Genomic DNA, 14,969 nt, shown 5'->3' with positions numbered 1-14,969 from the left:
ATTAGTGTTAAAACCCAGTTTAAACCATGATTAGTACTGTAAAAAGATAAAGTGTCAAAGTGGTATTTCTCATTCCTTTCTCCCCAGTATGTAATATTGGGAAAATACTTCAAAGAATGTTGAGATCATCTGAAGTTTCAGTTAAGACTTCCACATGTTAATATCAAAAAAGTAAGCTTAATGTTTGTTTCTCCATGCATTATTTGTAAAGCTATAAACTGAAATATTGGTGACTCCATATTATGACTCCATTAGTGAGCTGTGGTATGGGTAGGATTTTCCTACCTCTTCTGTACTTTAACCTGTAGACTATTTTTACTACAGTGCTTTATACTGTGTTTTAAAGCATTGCATTTACAAAAAAAAAAAAAAAAACAGGAAAGTGCTGTAAATATTGCATATTTTATGTATTTGGACCAAAAGATTACAAATAATTAGACAGAAGTGGTTTTGCACCAATTTTATTATGTCAAGTAAAACCATCAGACCTACTGTTCTTGTATTTCTCATTTAACTTTCCTGTTAAGATATCACTGAAATGAACTTCAGTAAGCTTTCGATTTTGATACAGTTCATGTTCACAACTGGAGGCAGTAGTTATAGTGGAAAGAGTACTGGGAAAGGAATCAAAAAACTTGATTTCGGGTCCCAGCTCTGCCACTTAACCAGCTGTGTGATCCTGGGCAAGTCACTTAACCTCTCTTTGCCTCAATTTCCTCATCTTGAAATGAGGATAATAATACCTGCTGTACCTACCTCACAGGGCTGTTGTGAGGATTAGATGAGATGGCATGTGAAAGCACTTTGAAAACTGTAAAGTGCTATATAAAAATAAGGTATTATTATAGAAACATCTTTAACATATAGTTTCATATCATTCTTTTTTAACAAAGGGAAAAGTCCACTTGTAAGCTGGTTGAAAGAATTAATCTTGATATAAATTCATGTTTGATAAATATAAAAAAAAAAGATTTCTTTTGTTGTATCCCAAAGGTTGTTTTGTTTTGTTTTGTTTTTTGAGACAGAGTCTCACTATGTTACCCTTGGTAGAGTGCTATGGTGTCACAGCTCACAGCAACCTCAAACTCTTGGGCTTAAGTGATTCTCTTGCGTCAGCCTCCCAAGTAGCTGGGACTACAGGCACCCACCACAACACTCGGCTATTTTTTGTTGTAGTTGTCATTGTTGTTTAGCAGGCCCAGGCTGAGTTCAAACCCGCCAGCCCTGGTGTAGGTGGCCAGCACCCTAACCACTGAGCTATGGGTACTAAACCTCCCACAGGTTTTGATAACTTATGTATTCATAGTTTTTATGTTTGAGAAATTTAATGATTTCCTCTTTCATCTCTTCCTGAAATCAACTATCATTCAGCATAAGGTTGTTTAATTTCCAAATCTTTGTGTGGGGAATGAACATCTTTGTTGGAGTTCAGTTCTACCTTTACTGCCTTGTGGTCTAAGAAGAGACAAGGTTTAATTTCTATTCTTTTAATTTTGCTGAGGTTTGCTTTGTATCCTATGATGTGGTCGATTTTGGAGTATGTACCATGGGCTAATGAGAAAAATGTATATTCTTTAGCTTTGGAATAGTGTGTTCTGTATATGTCTATTAATCCCATTTGTTCTAGGATCACATTAAGTCCTTTGCATCTTTGTTTAGTTTCTGTTTAGAGGATCTGTCCTTCTGTCAAAGGGGTGTTAATGTCCCCAGCTCTGAGGGTGTTATAGGATATAATGTTGCTCAGACCCATCAACAGGTTCATTATAGTGTGTCTTGGAGACATCTGTTTGAGTTGAGCTGACCTGGAGTTTGGGTCTGTTGGGGTCTTTAGTAAAATTTGGGAAGTTTTCATTTATGACAGCACCCAGTAGGGCTTCTATTCCTTTGGGACAATCTTCTTCCCCTTCAGGAATCCCTATTTTTCATTTGTTTTAATGCTTCAGGGAGTCTCATAGTTCTCTAAGCGCCCGTTCTGCTTTATCTTTCTTCTTTTCTGCCTCTTCAACTACCTGGGTTAATTAGAAAACTATATCCACTAGCTCTGAAGTTCTTTTCTTCGCCATGTTCCAACCTATTTTTTATACTTTCTGATGCATCTTTACATTCCCTAATTGTCTCTTTTCTTTCCTTAAGCTCTGCCACATCTTTTCTATATTCTACACATCTTGTCTACTTTTGTTTCTGTCTTTCCATTTTCTCATCCATTCCTTTTATTGTCTTTATCATCCATATTTTAAATTCCCTTTCTGTGAAGTCCATTAATTCTTTATAGGTGCAATCTTCTGCAGTAGCTCTCATGGTCCCTTAGGGGAGTTCCTCTGTTTGGGTTTTCAAGTTGTCCAAATTTTTCTGTTGGTTCCTCCTCATATGTTCTTTCTTCTTGTTCATCTCCTTAACCTCCTTTTTCCTTCTCACTGCCTCCTTTGTTTCAAATTACCTTTTCTCAGAGCTTAGGTCTTGAAGTGACGTCAGGCTGAGCAAAGTCAAACTCTTCCTTGTGGCCAAATAAACAGAAGTCCTTGCTCTTGATGACAATATGTTGCAATATGTCACTAGGATGCCAGATGGTGCTATAAGTATTTTTTAGGAGACAGCACAGCCAACAACCTCTAAGGTCCTTATTTAAACTTAGTTGCCTTTGTTGATTGCCCACTTGTTTCCTCAGCATTCATACCCCACTGGATTGGGATCTTAAAGCTCATAAGAATCCTTCATGGGCAGATCTCACAGTGCCCCCCTGACTCTAGTTCCTGTGGGGTGTGGGAGTACCTTAGACTGTCCTAAGAGTGGAGTTCTGATCCCAGCAGGCAGAATTAAGATGGCCAGTCTTTAGGCCCCTGCTTAAACCTTCTCACAACCTTTGCACAATGGCAGCCCCCTAGCCATCAAAACCTTCTCAGTATGGCTGCTTCACTAGCCCCCAGCCCTATGGCAAAACCACTCCAACCAGCATTCAAATCTGCTTGCTGAATACTGTTCAAATCCACCCACTCTTCCAAGCTTTCTACTCAATACGTAGCTTCCCCCCAAAACTGAAAACCCTAGAAAGGCTTCATCCCATCCTGGACCTCTCTGGGGGTCCAAACGATCCCAGCCAGTTGCGTTCACTTGCCTAATTCATCAGATTTCCACCCTCTAGATCATACGCTGTATCCAGCTCACTACCCCTTTGCTGTGCTCCCTGAGCTATGACTCTGGGCATGGTCCCCAGGCCAGGTATGGCTGGGTTCTCTCTTATTCCCCAGATGTTCTAGGGGAGCTCATCTGAATGGCTCTTGTGATCTGCCATCTTGCTCCACCCCCTTATTAAAAGTTTAAACCTAGTCTCAATTGTCTTCATTTTCACCCTCCTGATCTTTTCCTATTGCTCTCTATCAGTCATTACTTGGAAAATCTGAGCCAACCCTCTTCAATGAGTTTCTCATAAAGGCACAAAGGTGATGGCACATACTGCTCAGAACTGCAACATGGGTTCTCTTCTTGGAAAGCGCCCTTACCATTTTTGTTTCACTGATAACACAATAAGTCAAATTCCACAAACAATAATTGTGAATATTTTTTTTGTAACCCTGTTGACTGAAGCCAAGAACTTGAAAATTATCTTAAACTGCTATCTTACTCTTTAATTTCATAGAAGGGCCATAACAATTTCCTCCCTACTATTGGTTTTGCAGTGTTACTCTTTTGTATATCATATGACTTATTACTGTCATCTACCATGAGGATACTAATTATTTCTTAGAAGTGTTTGAACATGAAAGTCACCAGGGGACTTTGTTAAAAACGCAGGATCCCTTATCTTCACCCTCAAATTTTTATTAAGTAGATTGGGGTAATGACTTGGCATGTGCATTTTAACAAGCTAGCAGGTAATTCTGATATAGGTGGCTCTCAAAACAGTTTGGGAAGCATAGTTATTAAGGCTTATAAAATAGTAGTTCTGGCTTGGTGCCTGCAGATCAAGCAGCTAAGGTGCCAGCCATATACACCAGAGCTGGCAAGTTTGAATCCAGCCCAGGCCCGCCAAACAACAATAACAACTACAACCAAAAATAGCCGGGCATTGTGGCGGGTGCCCGTGGTCCCAGCTACTTGAGAGGCTGAGGCAAAAGAATTGCCTAAGCCCAAGAGTGGGAGGTTGCTGTGAGCTGTGATGCCACAGCACTCTACCCAGGGTGATAGCTTGAGGCTCTGTCTCAGAAAAATAAAATAGTAGTTTCAGAAAAATAAAATAGTAGTTATGCAGCTTTGGGGAGATAAATACATCAGTAATTGGTCAGAGAAGCCTAGAAAGCATACTATGTTTTGATGAGTATGAAATTACTGATAAGAAAGCCATTCAGTGACATGTAGCAGTACCCAAAAGGAGCCACTGTCAAACATAGTTTGTCTGTCCTATTTTGGTCCTCACCTTACCCTGTAGGATTAACATCAGTGCTGATTATGCCACCTGTTAATTCACTGCCAGTAAAGAAATACAGCATTCTGGCTCAGCACCTGTGGCTCAAGTGGCTAAGGCACCAGCCACATACACCTGAGCTGGAGGGTTCAAATCCAGCCCAGGCTCGCCAAACAACAATGATGGCTACAACCAAAAAAAAAAAAAAATAGCCAAGCGTTGTGGCAGGTGCCTATAGGCCCAGCTACTTGGGAGGTGGAGGCAGGAGAATCACTTGAGCCCAGGACTTGGAGGTTGCTATGAGCTGTGATGCCACAGCACTCTACCCAGGGCAACAGCTTGAGGCTCTGTCTCCAAAAAAGAGAGAAAGAAAGAAATACAGCATTCTAAAACACTGCCTGGATATTTACAGGAACCATGCCATTTGTTATAATCCTGGTATCAATGGCTGCAAAAGTATCTTGAACTTGATGTAGCTTATATTGAGAAACAAAGTTTATTTATCTTTTAATTCAATTTTCCCATGAACTTGTGAAGTCCCCTTGTATGTTCCAACTTGCCCCGACTTGACACATAATCTGTGTTCAATCACTCCCCCCAGCTCTATGTCCCACAAGGCTGCCACATGGTGACTGCATCAACAGGCCCTTTACCACCAGCTTTCAGTTACCTTCAACCACTGGGAACACCTGTAAGTCAGAGGGACAGACGAGAGTGAGGTCACATCATTTACTTGTGGGTTCCCTCCCTGTCCAGCCACAGTTCCTGGCAGGCAGTGCCCTCTATACAAGTCTTCCTGTGAGTCCTAACTGCTCTCTCCCCTCTCCTCTTCATGCACAGGGCATTATGCCTCATGGTTACCAGCCCCTGAGTACTATGGTACTTTTCTTACACCTTGCTCACACCTGGGTGAGTAATCCTTTCATTAACTCCCCTCAGTTGCTCAGCTCATGTATACAGTCTATTTTATGCCAAGACCCCGCATGATATGTAACTATTCCCATCTGGGATCCATGAGAATTCATGCCATGCAGGTTGGACCCTCACAGCCCCCCCTCGTCCCTTCTAGTGGGGCTTCACAAAAACCTTGCAGTGATGCTCAGTTTGACTACCACATGACTGACACCAAATCTTGTTCCTGGATCTTATACCTAGAAAACCTTGAACACACACCCTCAGTCCTCAGCCATGGCTGTCCCAAAGCCCCTGCTTTTTGCCCTTGTTTCTCAGTTAATCGATTCTTCCAGCTTTTTTAGCTTCTTTCGTGTGCTTTCTGTCACACATGGCTCCCACTGCTTTGATCCTTTTCTGCACTCTTTCTGGAAAATTCTTTCCTGCTTCTTCATCAAGGGCCCAACTTTCACATTACTTTGTCCTAACTAAAAGTGGAATTTCTTCTCTTTGAATGCTGTAACACTTGGCTCATACCTCTCCAGTGGCACTCACCAAACTGCACATTGAGCTGTACAGTTTGTAAAATGCTTTACCCCAACAAATTCAAACTCCCTGTGAGTAGGGTTTTGTAACTCCTCAGATCTTGACAAATACCGTTCAGCCCACCTGTGCTCAAAAATATGTGTGGGATGGATGAATGACTGATGGATGGACAGTTGATTGTTCTCTACTGTTTTCTTTCTGCTGTGGAGCGTCTCAGCTCTAAAGGACCTGTTTATGTCGTACTCTTATTCACCAGCTTCATGTTGAGTGAGATTACCATCTTCAAAATTCGTTTTTCACCAACATAAATATTTTCAACTCTTGGTGCAGAAAGGGGTAAAATTAATGAATAACATTCATATTTGCATTCTTTTTTTTTTTATTGGGGAGTCATTGAGGGTACAATAAGCCAGGTTCATATTTGCATTCTAAACACCTTTCGTTGATAAACACAGTTATGATTTGGCTTCCAATCGCACCTGATAATCTAATATTCCACAGCTGTTTCAGCCAGTTAATTAAAGGAACAGATCCAAGTCAGTAGAGAATGTCTTAGTCAAGTTGTAGTGCTTTGAATGAAAAAATGTGTTATTAGAAAGTGAGAAAACACTTGAATGTATGTGCCACATTGCAAACAAGATTATTTTAGATACTTGATTGTGCAACAAGTTATTTTTTAAATGGAATAAGATAATCCTTTAAAAATTCTTTGTTTTGGTTATATAGAGGGTGTGGTATTATATAAGAATTATGCATATGCTAGACATAACTGCAAAAAAAGTTTAAGATATGGGATTGCCATTGGAAATATTGTATGTCTCTTTTTTTTTGTCTTTGAAAAATGAAAATTAATTTTATAACTACAAATAGCCTGGCTTTTACTAAATTATCTGAAGCTGACCTTGATACCTAAATTTGGGCTCTAACATTCAGCTGCTTTAAAGTTCTACTAATATTTCCTTCCTAAAACCCATTCCATGGACTTTTTCCCTGAGATTCATTTTTATCAGGTTAAAATGAAAGCTTTTTGCTTAGCAGCATATTTCTGAAGTTCTTCATCCTTGGTTCTTAGTAAGCCTATCATTTGGTCTTGGGTCTGTCATGGCCGTTATATCCCATGTATCCCTGTCTCTAGGGAGTCCTTCAACAATTTTGCCAAGGGCTCCTTGCAGGCTTTTGTCATGCATATTCTTCACATGAAACATTTAGGTCTGCCTTGCGGAAAAATACATTAGGTAATCTGCTATATCAGATCCAGAAGGATCCACGTGCTTAAAAACTACCTAGATTGATCATGATTTGAAATCATCTCAGATACCATAACTATTTTAAATGCATCTTTGAGTAAATATGAGAGGCTGAGACAGGAAAAGTGTACCGTTATTAAATAGCATTACATCAAATCATCTTACCACCAAAACCATGGCAAGAAAGCAAAGTGATTACAAGCTGGGAAGGAATGTCTTTACCAAAAGTGGATGTGGGGACAGTAGTGAGTGCCTTGTGCCTTGCTATCTCCCTAGTGTCCTCCAAGAAATTTCTGTATTTTGAGTTTTTGACCTCTCAACATCTTTTTTAAATGGGAGAGGATTGTTATTATTTCCTATTTGGTGATCAGAAAACAGTAGTTGAGAAGATTCAAATTTAAACCTTCTGAGTTCATTCAAGAAGTCTGAAAATTTATAATGTTTAATTCATTTGGGGGTTGGGTTTTTTGTTGTTGCTTGTTTTTACTTATTTTTCCTCCTCTTGAAACTTTGTTTCCTCCTCCCAGATAGGCCATTGCACTTTTTATGACTCAACAGCACATCGTTAATAAGCGCTTACTGAGCCCCGAGCCCAGGTATACCCTGTGCTAGGCTGTCCACGCTTTTGTGTGTAGCACAGGGGAAAGGTGCAGTGTTATAAGAGCTTCAACTGCATCACGTCACAGTGTGAAAGTCATCATTATGTTTTTTGGAAAATTTCAGTTTTTGAAGAACATTACTAGCTTTTTAAGAATGCTCTAAATCAGATGATTCCTAGTAAAGCAAACAAGAACCCTAGATAATTTTCTTGAGATTGATTTTCAATTTATCCTTTCATGGTCCCTGCTTTCCCAGGCCTCTGCTATGCATACTACTGGCTTCTCGAAAGACGGGAGATACTTCTCATCACTGATGCCTCAGATCACACTTTGCTTTGAATGTCCAAGCCCTTTTCTGAACTCTTAGATGCAGGCACACCTAACCCCCACATCCCTTACTCCCTAGTCTACTTTCATCTTAGCCCGTATCCCTATCTAACAACATACTTGATATGTATTTTCAGTTTCCTGCCTTAATTTGGAGTTGCCAGTGGAATGTTAACTAGTCCTCAGACTATTCAATTTTTCAAAAAAAAAAAAAAAAAGAAAGAAAAGAAAAAGTACCGAAATAGCATTAATAGAACTTTGCTTATGAAAACTATACATTTTATTATTCTTATCCTAAAAATGCTCTGTCAGGGTGGGCAATCCTCCTGTATGAAGTAATTATTTAACCTGCATTAGAAAAATGAGGTCGGGCACAGCAGCTCACATCTGTAAGCATAGCATTTTAGGAGATCAAGGTGGGATGATCTCTTGAGGCCAAGAGTTTAAAAGTAGCCTGGGCAACATAGCAAGACCTCATTTCTACAAAAGAAAAAAAAAATAAAGTTAGTGGGGTGTAGTGGGATGTGCCCATGGTCCTGGCTACTCAGAAGGCTGAAGCAAGAAGATTGCTTGAGCCCAGTAGTTTGAGGGTGCACTCAGCTATGACTGCACACCGCACTCCAGCCTGGGTGACAGACTGAGACTCTGTCTCTAAAAAAAAAAAAAAAAAAATAAAAGAGAAATGGGAGCATAGGAAAAACAGATGTGTTCACACATATGGTCAAACATGCACTGTCTATATTTTTCCCAAAGTGATGAAACAAATTTTATTACTTTCAAGGTGCTATGAAAATTAAACAGAAATACATGTAAGTAAACATTGACCTACTCCAAATTCAGCTTTCCACGGCTTGATTCTGCTGAAATTGAATGCTTTTATATGAATATTATATAGTTGGCAGAGAGAGAGAAAAATTTTTCCTCTAGAGAAAATTATCTAGGGTTCTTGTTTGCTTTACTAGGACTTTAACTTTTAACATTTAAACTTCTGACATAGTTTGTATCTTCTAATTCTACGATTATGTGTCAACACACATGCTCTTTTGGTGTAAAATTAATCCATTCATTCAACAAATATTTATAGATTTTCTATGTTTGCTAGGGACTCTGTACATTCTTGGTGATTCAATGGGGAACCAACCAGCCCTACCTTTGTGGAGCTTCTAGTTGAATAAGGAAGAAAGACATTCATCAGATAAACGCTAATTCAATCTACAAATGATAATCCCTGATATAAAAAGAAACATACACATACCATGTACTATGAAGATATTTAAGGGGGAAACCACTTTTATCTGGGTTTGGGGAAAGTTTCCCAAAGGAAGCCACATTTGAGCTGAAATATGAAATGATCAGTTGTTGACTAAGTGAAGATAGGAATAATACGAAGAAGAAAGAGAGAGTGTGTGTATCTTCAAGAGAGTTAGATAGCATGTACGAAAGAATTGGATAGTTTTCCTTTTCAACTTAATGTGCTGCATTAACTTCTGCTGCCAAAAGCTAAATATACTTGGTTTATGGTTATTTATAAAGCTATATTTCTAGCAGTCCCAGTGTCGTCAAGCATGGAAATTTGTTTTTTATTACCTAGTAACTGGCAAAACCAAAATGGCGATTATGGCATACTAGATATTTTGTGTCAAAGTTTCAAAATGTTCTAAGTTGATTTGGTCGTTCCAACCTAAGGAACAGAATACCAGGAAACAAATAAGCCCAGAAGCACAGAAATCTGGATATCCGGTGAACCTTTAACACTGCTGACCAGATGCTGCTTTTGTGAACTAATTCCTTTTGAAAATCTCAATGAAGGCTTTCAACACTTTTCTATCACCGTATCTGAATTGTGCATTCTTTTAGGGACAAAGGAGAAAAAGTTCACCAAAATTATAATTTATTAGTCCACTTTCCAGATATGCTTCCTGGGTTGTGGTTCACAGTGCAATTCTGACTTTTGATCATTTGCCAAATAAATAATGGAAAATAAATGACTTGCTTATCCTGTTACCTTCTGCAGTTATAAATCAAGATGGCCAGCCTCTCATAGAAGGAAAACTTAAAGAGAAGCAAGTCAGATGGAAGTTCATCAAAAGGTGGAAAACTCGCTATTTTACACTGGCTGGAAATCAACTTCTGTTTCAGAAAGGAAAGTCTGTAAGTCTTTTCCTCTGTCATCTCTTTCACTTTCATTTTTAAGGTTTTGATCTCCATCAACCAGCTAGACACTTTGTCTTGAGTTAAAGCTATGATAACCTTTTCCTTCTTCATTTTATAATCTTACACCATTATTTTATTTCATATTTTCTTTTGCCTGGTCTGTTCATTCCCGTCAATTGTTCCACTGGTCTCTTTTCAGATTAATATGGAAGTTTGTTTTAGCTGACTTAGGTTTTAGAAGATGAACTACAGACCGTCTACATGGTGGTCTTGAATCAACACTATGCCTTTTGTTTCCTTGAGGGCGCATCCATAAATTTATGGTTTGTGATACTGATTCTTGTTTCTATTTATAACTATACGTTATATTTGTAGGTAGGGGTCACGGAAGAGGAGAGTAGGCAAGAAGGAAGAAATGAAGGATGGAGGGAAGAAGTGGCCTCTTCATGGGTCTACAACTCCCGCTATTTTGTGGCAGTCCGTTGGGTTCACTCCCATGCTCTCCTTCCCTCCTTCCTGTTTTCCCCGCCTTTTCACTCTTGTGGCTAGAAGAGTTAACCCGACTCCAGCTTTCCTATGCCTCGTGGCCACAGACTAGCCTCTTGGAGTCGTGGGTTGAGAGACCACAAGGTTACTAAACAATGGGCCCAGAGTAGTTGTCCTTTTAGTTCGTTGACTCCAAAAATCCTTCCGATGGTATATCGTGCTTTACTAACATTGTCTTGGCCTCGGCACCCTCCCGCCTTCACCCTGAAGTGCTTCCACTATCACTGCAATTTCCCAAGACTTCAATCTTTTTGACTTCATACTATTTTACGTGTTCTTCAGAAAACCAGAAGTCAGACTAGCTTTAACCCTGGCAGGTCTGGCCTCCGTGACCAGGTGAACATGAGCCATCATTTTTGCCCATCCCAAATTTTTAATTTTGCAACCCCTGTGACCCTGTTAGGAAACCACTGCTCCCCACTCCAGAACTGACCTGGGAAGACACTTGCAAATCACTGAGCTCCAGGGCTACCCCGATTCTATAATTTTCTCTACTTTTTTGCATAGCTGTCTTTAATATGCATGGTCATTATTGAAAGAACAATTAACTACGATAGATCCTTCCAGATGAAGTAGTTAGCATCAGTCGAAATCAGTGCCCCGAAGAACTTACACAGTATTAGGAGGAGTCCTCCTTCCTTCAGCATCCATTTATGTTACCTTGAGCACATACTGGAAATACAAAGACGATTACCTCTACTTGCATTTTACCCCCAATGTGACACAAAATAACCAGTGTTGCCTGGAGGCAATGAAAACATTTATAAAGGGGCAGATATTTGAATTGAGTCATGAAAGATTAAAAGAAGTTTGTGCCTGGATGCTGCACAGAGATACAGAGCTTTAAGACGCTTTAGCGTATTTAGGGAGAGTGAGGAAATAAATGTGCTGGAGCACTTTTAATGCAAGGGTAATTGGTGAAGCAAAAGGATGGTCTCTGACAGCTGTATGAAGGATCAACTAGGACCAGGAAAACTAGATGAAAGGAAATTGGCAGTCCGTCAGATTTATAGAGCACTCTTCTGAACTCAGAGTGTTTCATCATATATACAACTAAGTTATCAAATCTTTTGGTTTGTTATTACTGGACCAAAAAAATGACATCTATTATCAAATTGAATACCCTGTCTGGGGTCCAAGAAGAATCTGCTCTTTGCTATCTTCTCCAAGTTGATGAGTTTAGATTTTTATTGGACTGTGGCTGGGATGAGCACTTTTCTATGGATATTATAGATTCCCTGAGAAAGCATGTTCACCAGATCGATGCAGTACTATTGTCTCATCCCGACCCTCTCCATCTTGGTGCTCTCCCATACGCTGTCGGAAAGCGGGGTCTGAACTGTGCTATCTATGCAACCATTCCTGTTTGTAAAATGGGACAGATGTTTATGTATGATGTTTATGTATGATCCAGTCTCGACACAATACAGAAGACTTTACACTGTTTACATTAGATGATGTGGATGCAGCATTTAATAAAATGCAGCAGCTAAAATTCTCTCAAATTGTCAATTTGAAAGGTAAAGGACATGGCTTGTCTATCACACCTCTGCCAGCTGGTCATATGATAGGTGGAACAATATGGAAAATAGTCAAAGATGGAGAGGAAGAAATTGTTTATGCAGTTGACTTCAACCACAAGAGGGAGATCCATTTAAATGGATGTTCACTGGAAATGTTAAGCAGACGCTCCTTACTTATCACAGATTCATTTAATGCTAAATATGTGCAGCCTAGAAGAAAACAGAGAGATGAGCAGCTTCTGACAAATGTCCTAGAAACACTTCGAGGTGATGGAAATGTATTAATAGCAATGGACACAGCAGGCAGAGTTTCGGAACTTGCTCAACTTCTTGATCAGATTTGGAGAACTAAAGATGCAGGACTGGGTGTTTACTCATTGGCACTTTTAAATAATGTCAGCTATAACGTGGTGGAGTTTTCTAAGTCCCAGGTAGAATGAATGAGTGATAAATTGATGAGATGTTTTGAAGACAAAAGAAATCCATTTCAGTTTCGCCATCTCCCTTTATTTCATGGTCTTTCTGACTTGGCTCGAGTACCTAGCCCCAAAGGTGTACTTGCAAGCCAACCTGACCTAGAATGTGGATTTTCAAGGGATCTCTTTATTCAGTGGTGTCAGGACCCTAAGAACTCAATTATTCTAACTTATAGAACTACTCCTGGGACTTTAGCATGTTTCCTAATTGATAATCCTTCTGAAAAAAATTACAGAAATAGAGTTGAGGAAGCATGTGAAACTTGAAGGGAAAGAACTTGAGGGATACTTGGAAAAAGAAAAACTAAAGAAAGAAGCTGCTAAAAAACTCAAGCAGTCAAAAGAGGCAGATATAGATTCTAGTGATGAGAGCGACATTGAGGAAGATATTGACCAGCCGTCAGCTCATAAGACAAAACATGACCTGATGATGAAAGGCGAAGGGAGTCGTAAAGGAAGTTTCTTCAAACAGGCAAAAAAGTCTTACCCTATGTTTCCTGCCCCAGAAGAAAGAATTAAATGGGATGAATATGGAGAGATTATCAAACCAGAGGATTTCTTAGTGCCAGAACTTCAAGCTACTGAAGAAGAAAAAAACAAATTAGAATCTGGTTTGACAAATGGAGATGAACCTATGGATCAGGATTTATCTGATGTTCCTACTAAGTGTATTTCCACTACAGAGTCTATTGAAATAAAAGCAAGGGTTACTTACATAGACTATGAAGGATGCTCTGATGGAGATTCCATTAAAAAAAATCATTAATCAGATGAAACCACGACAGTTGATTATTGTCCATGGCCCACCAGAGGCCAGTCAAGATCTGGCTGAGTGCTGCCGTGCTTTGGGTGGGAAAGCTATTAAAGTGTACATGCCAAAGCTACATGAAACAGTTGATGCCACTAGTGAAACACACATCTACCAGGTGAGATTAAAAGACTCACTGGTCAGCTCCCTTCAGTTTTGTAAAGCAAAAGATGCTGAATTAGCTTGGATAGATGGCGTCTTAGACATGAGAGTTTCCAAAGTGGACACAGGAGTTATTTTAGAAGAAGGAGAACTGAAGGATGATGGAGAAGACTCAGAAACACAAGTAGATGCTCCTTCAGATTCTAGCGTTATAGCACAACAGAAGGCCCTGAAAAGTCTGTTTGGAGAGGATGAGAAAGAAACAGGTGAAGAAAGTGAGATCATTCCTACTTTGGAGCCTTTGCCACCTCGTGAAGTTCCTGGACATCAGTCAGTTTTTATGAATGAACCAAGACTATCAGACTTCAAGCAAGTTCGTTTAAGGGAGGGTATTCAAGCTGAATTTGTAGGAGGTGCTCTTGTTTGCAACAATCAAGTAGCAGTCCGTAGAACGGAAACTGGTCTCATCGGATTAGAAGACTGCCTTTGTCAAGATTTTTATAGGATAAGAGACCTTTTATATGAACAATATGCCATTGTGTAAAGGACATGATGTCAAGAAGTATGTGCTTGACCTTTCTAAGAAAAAAGGATTCTTATGCTAAGCTTTTGCTATTTTGCCAGAAAAACTTAACATGTATTAGATTTTTAAAAATGTAAATAGAGAACATTTTGCTAATGCTTAAATGAGCATTCTGTCTTTTGGCTTTCAGAGTGATAGAGCTCCTAGCAAGTGTATAGGCCCAAGAATTGAAGGTGATTGGTTTCCTTTACAAACCCCTTATTCTAGAAGGGCTTTCTACTTGAATAAAACAATGCAAACCAGTTTATGGCCTTAAGAGAAATATGTTTGCATGAGCTCTTGCAAACTGTTTCTTGTATTTTCTGGAATGAAAACTGAGAATTATTTAGAAAAGTCATGCCACAAAAAAACTAAACAAAACTGATAAAACAGTTTTTTGACATTTATTTTTAAGAAATGAAAAAAGCATATATGCTATGACTCTTCTAATTTGAGTATGCAATTATTTTGACATGGAACATATCCGTTCTATGTCTTTATTTCCCAGTGATTCACTCTAGAAGTAAGGCAGTACACATTTGGTTCAGAAATCAATTTTTACTTCTCCTGTATCTTGTTCTATTATAATTGTGTTGTTTTCCAGTTTGAATTATGACACCATCATTTGTACATAATTCAAAAGAACTCCATAATGTGTTCAAGTCTTAAGGGATATGCATACATTTTAGACACATGTAAACCATCAACGAGGTTACTGTATTGGAAACTATTTAGTTTTAAAGACTACAAATGTTGAACCTCACATTTTTAGAAGGTAACGGTATAACT

The 14,969-nt window shown here is 39.1% G+C and overlaps 1 protein-coding gene, 1 long non-coding RNA gene and 1 pseudogene across 4 annotated transcripts in view; 2 read left to right on the top strand and 1 right to left on the bottom strand.

Annotated features, from left to right (window-relative positions):
• Nucleotides 1-14,969, bottom strand: part of LOC128592732 (uncharacterized) — a 135,441-nt gene that overhangs the window by 21,831 nt on the left and 98,641 nt on the right. The gene's annotated exons all lie outside the window — the stretch shown is intronic.
• Nucleotides 1-14,969, top strand: part of VEPH1 (ventricular zone expressed PH domain containing 1) — a 246,934-nt gene that overhangs the window by 227,055 nt on the left and 4,910 nt on the right. For both annotated transcript variants that reach the window (XM_053600821.1, XM_053600822.1), the window contains exon 13: nt 10,024-10,160. In XM_053600821.1, coding sequence (XP_053456796.1) covers nt 10,024-10,160 — 137 coding nt within the window. The remainder of the gene's footprint in view (nt 1-10,023; nt 10,161-14,969) is intronic.
• LOC128592724 (cleavage and polyadenylation specificity factor subunit 2-like) lies at nt 11,719-14,579 on the top strand (annotated as a pseudogene). Its single transcript, XR_008381989.1, has one exon. The product of XR_008381989.1 is annotated as a cleavage and polyadenylation specificity factor subunit 2-like (transcript).

This window comes from Nycticebus coucang, chromosome 8, assembly GCF_027406575.1.
Source record: "Nycticebus coucang isolate mNycCou1 chromosome 8, mNycCou1.pri, whole genome shotgun sequence".
Lineage (NCBI taxonomy): Eukaryota > Metazoa > Chordata > Mammalia > Primates > Lorisidae > Nycticebus > Nycticebus coucang.
This window is presented reverse-complemented; position numbering and strand designations above follow the sequence as displayed.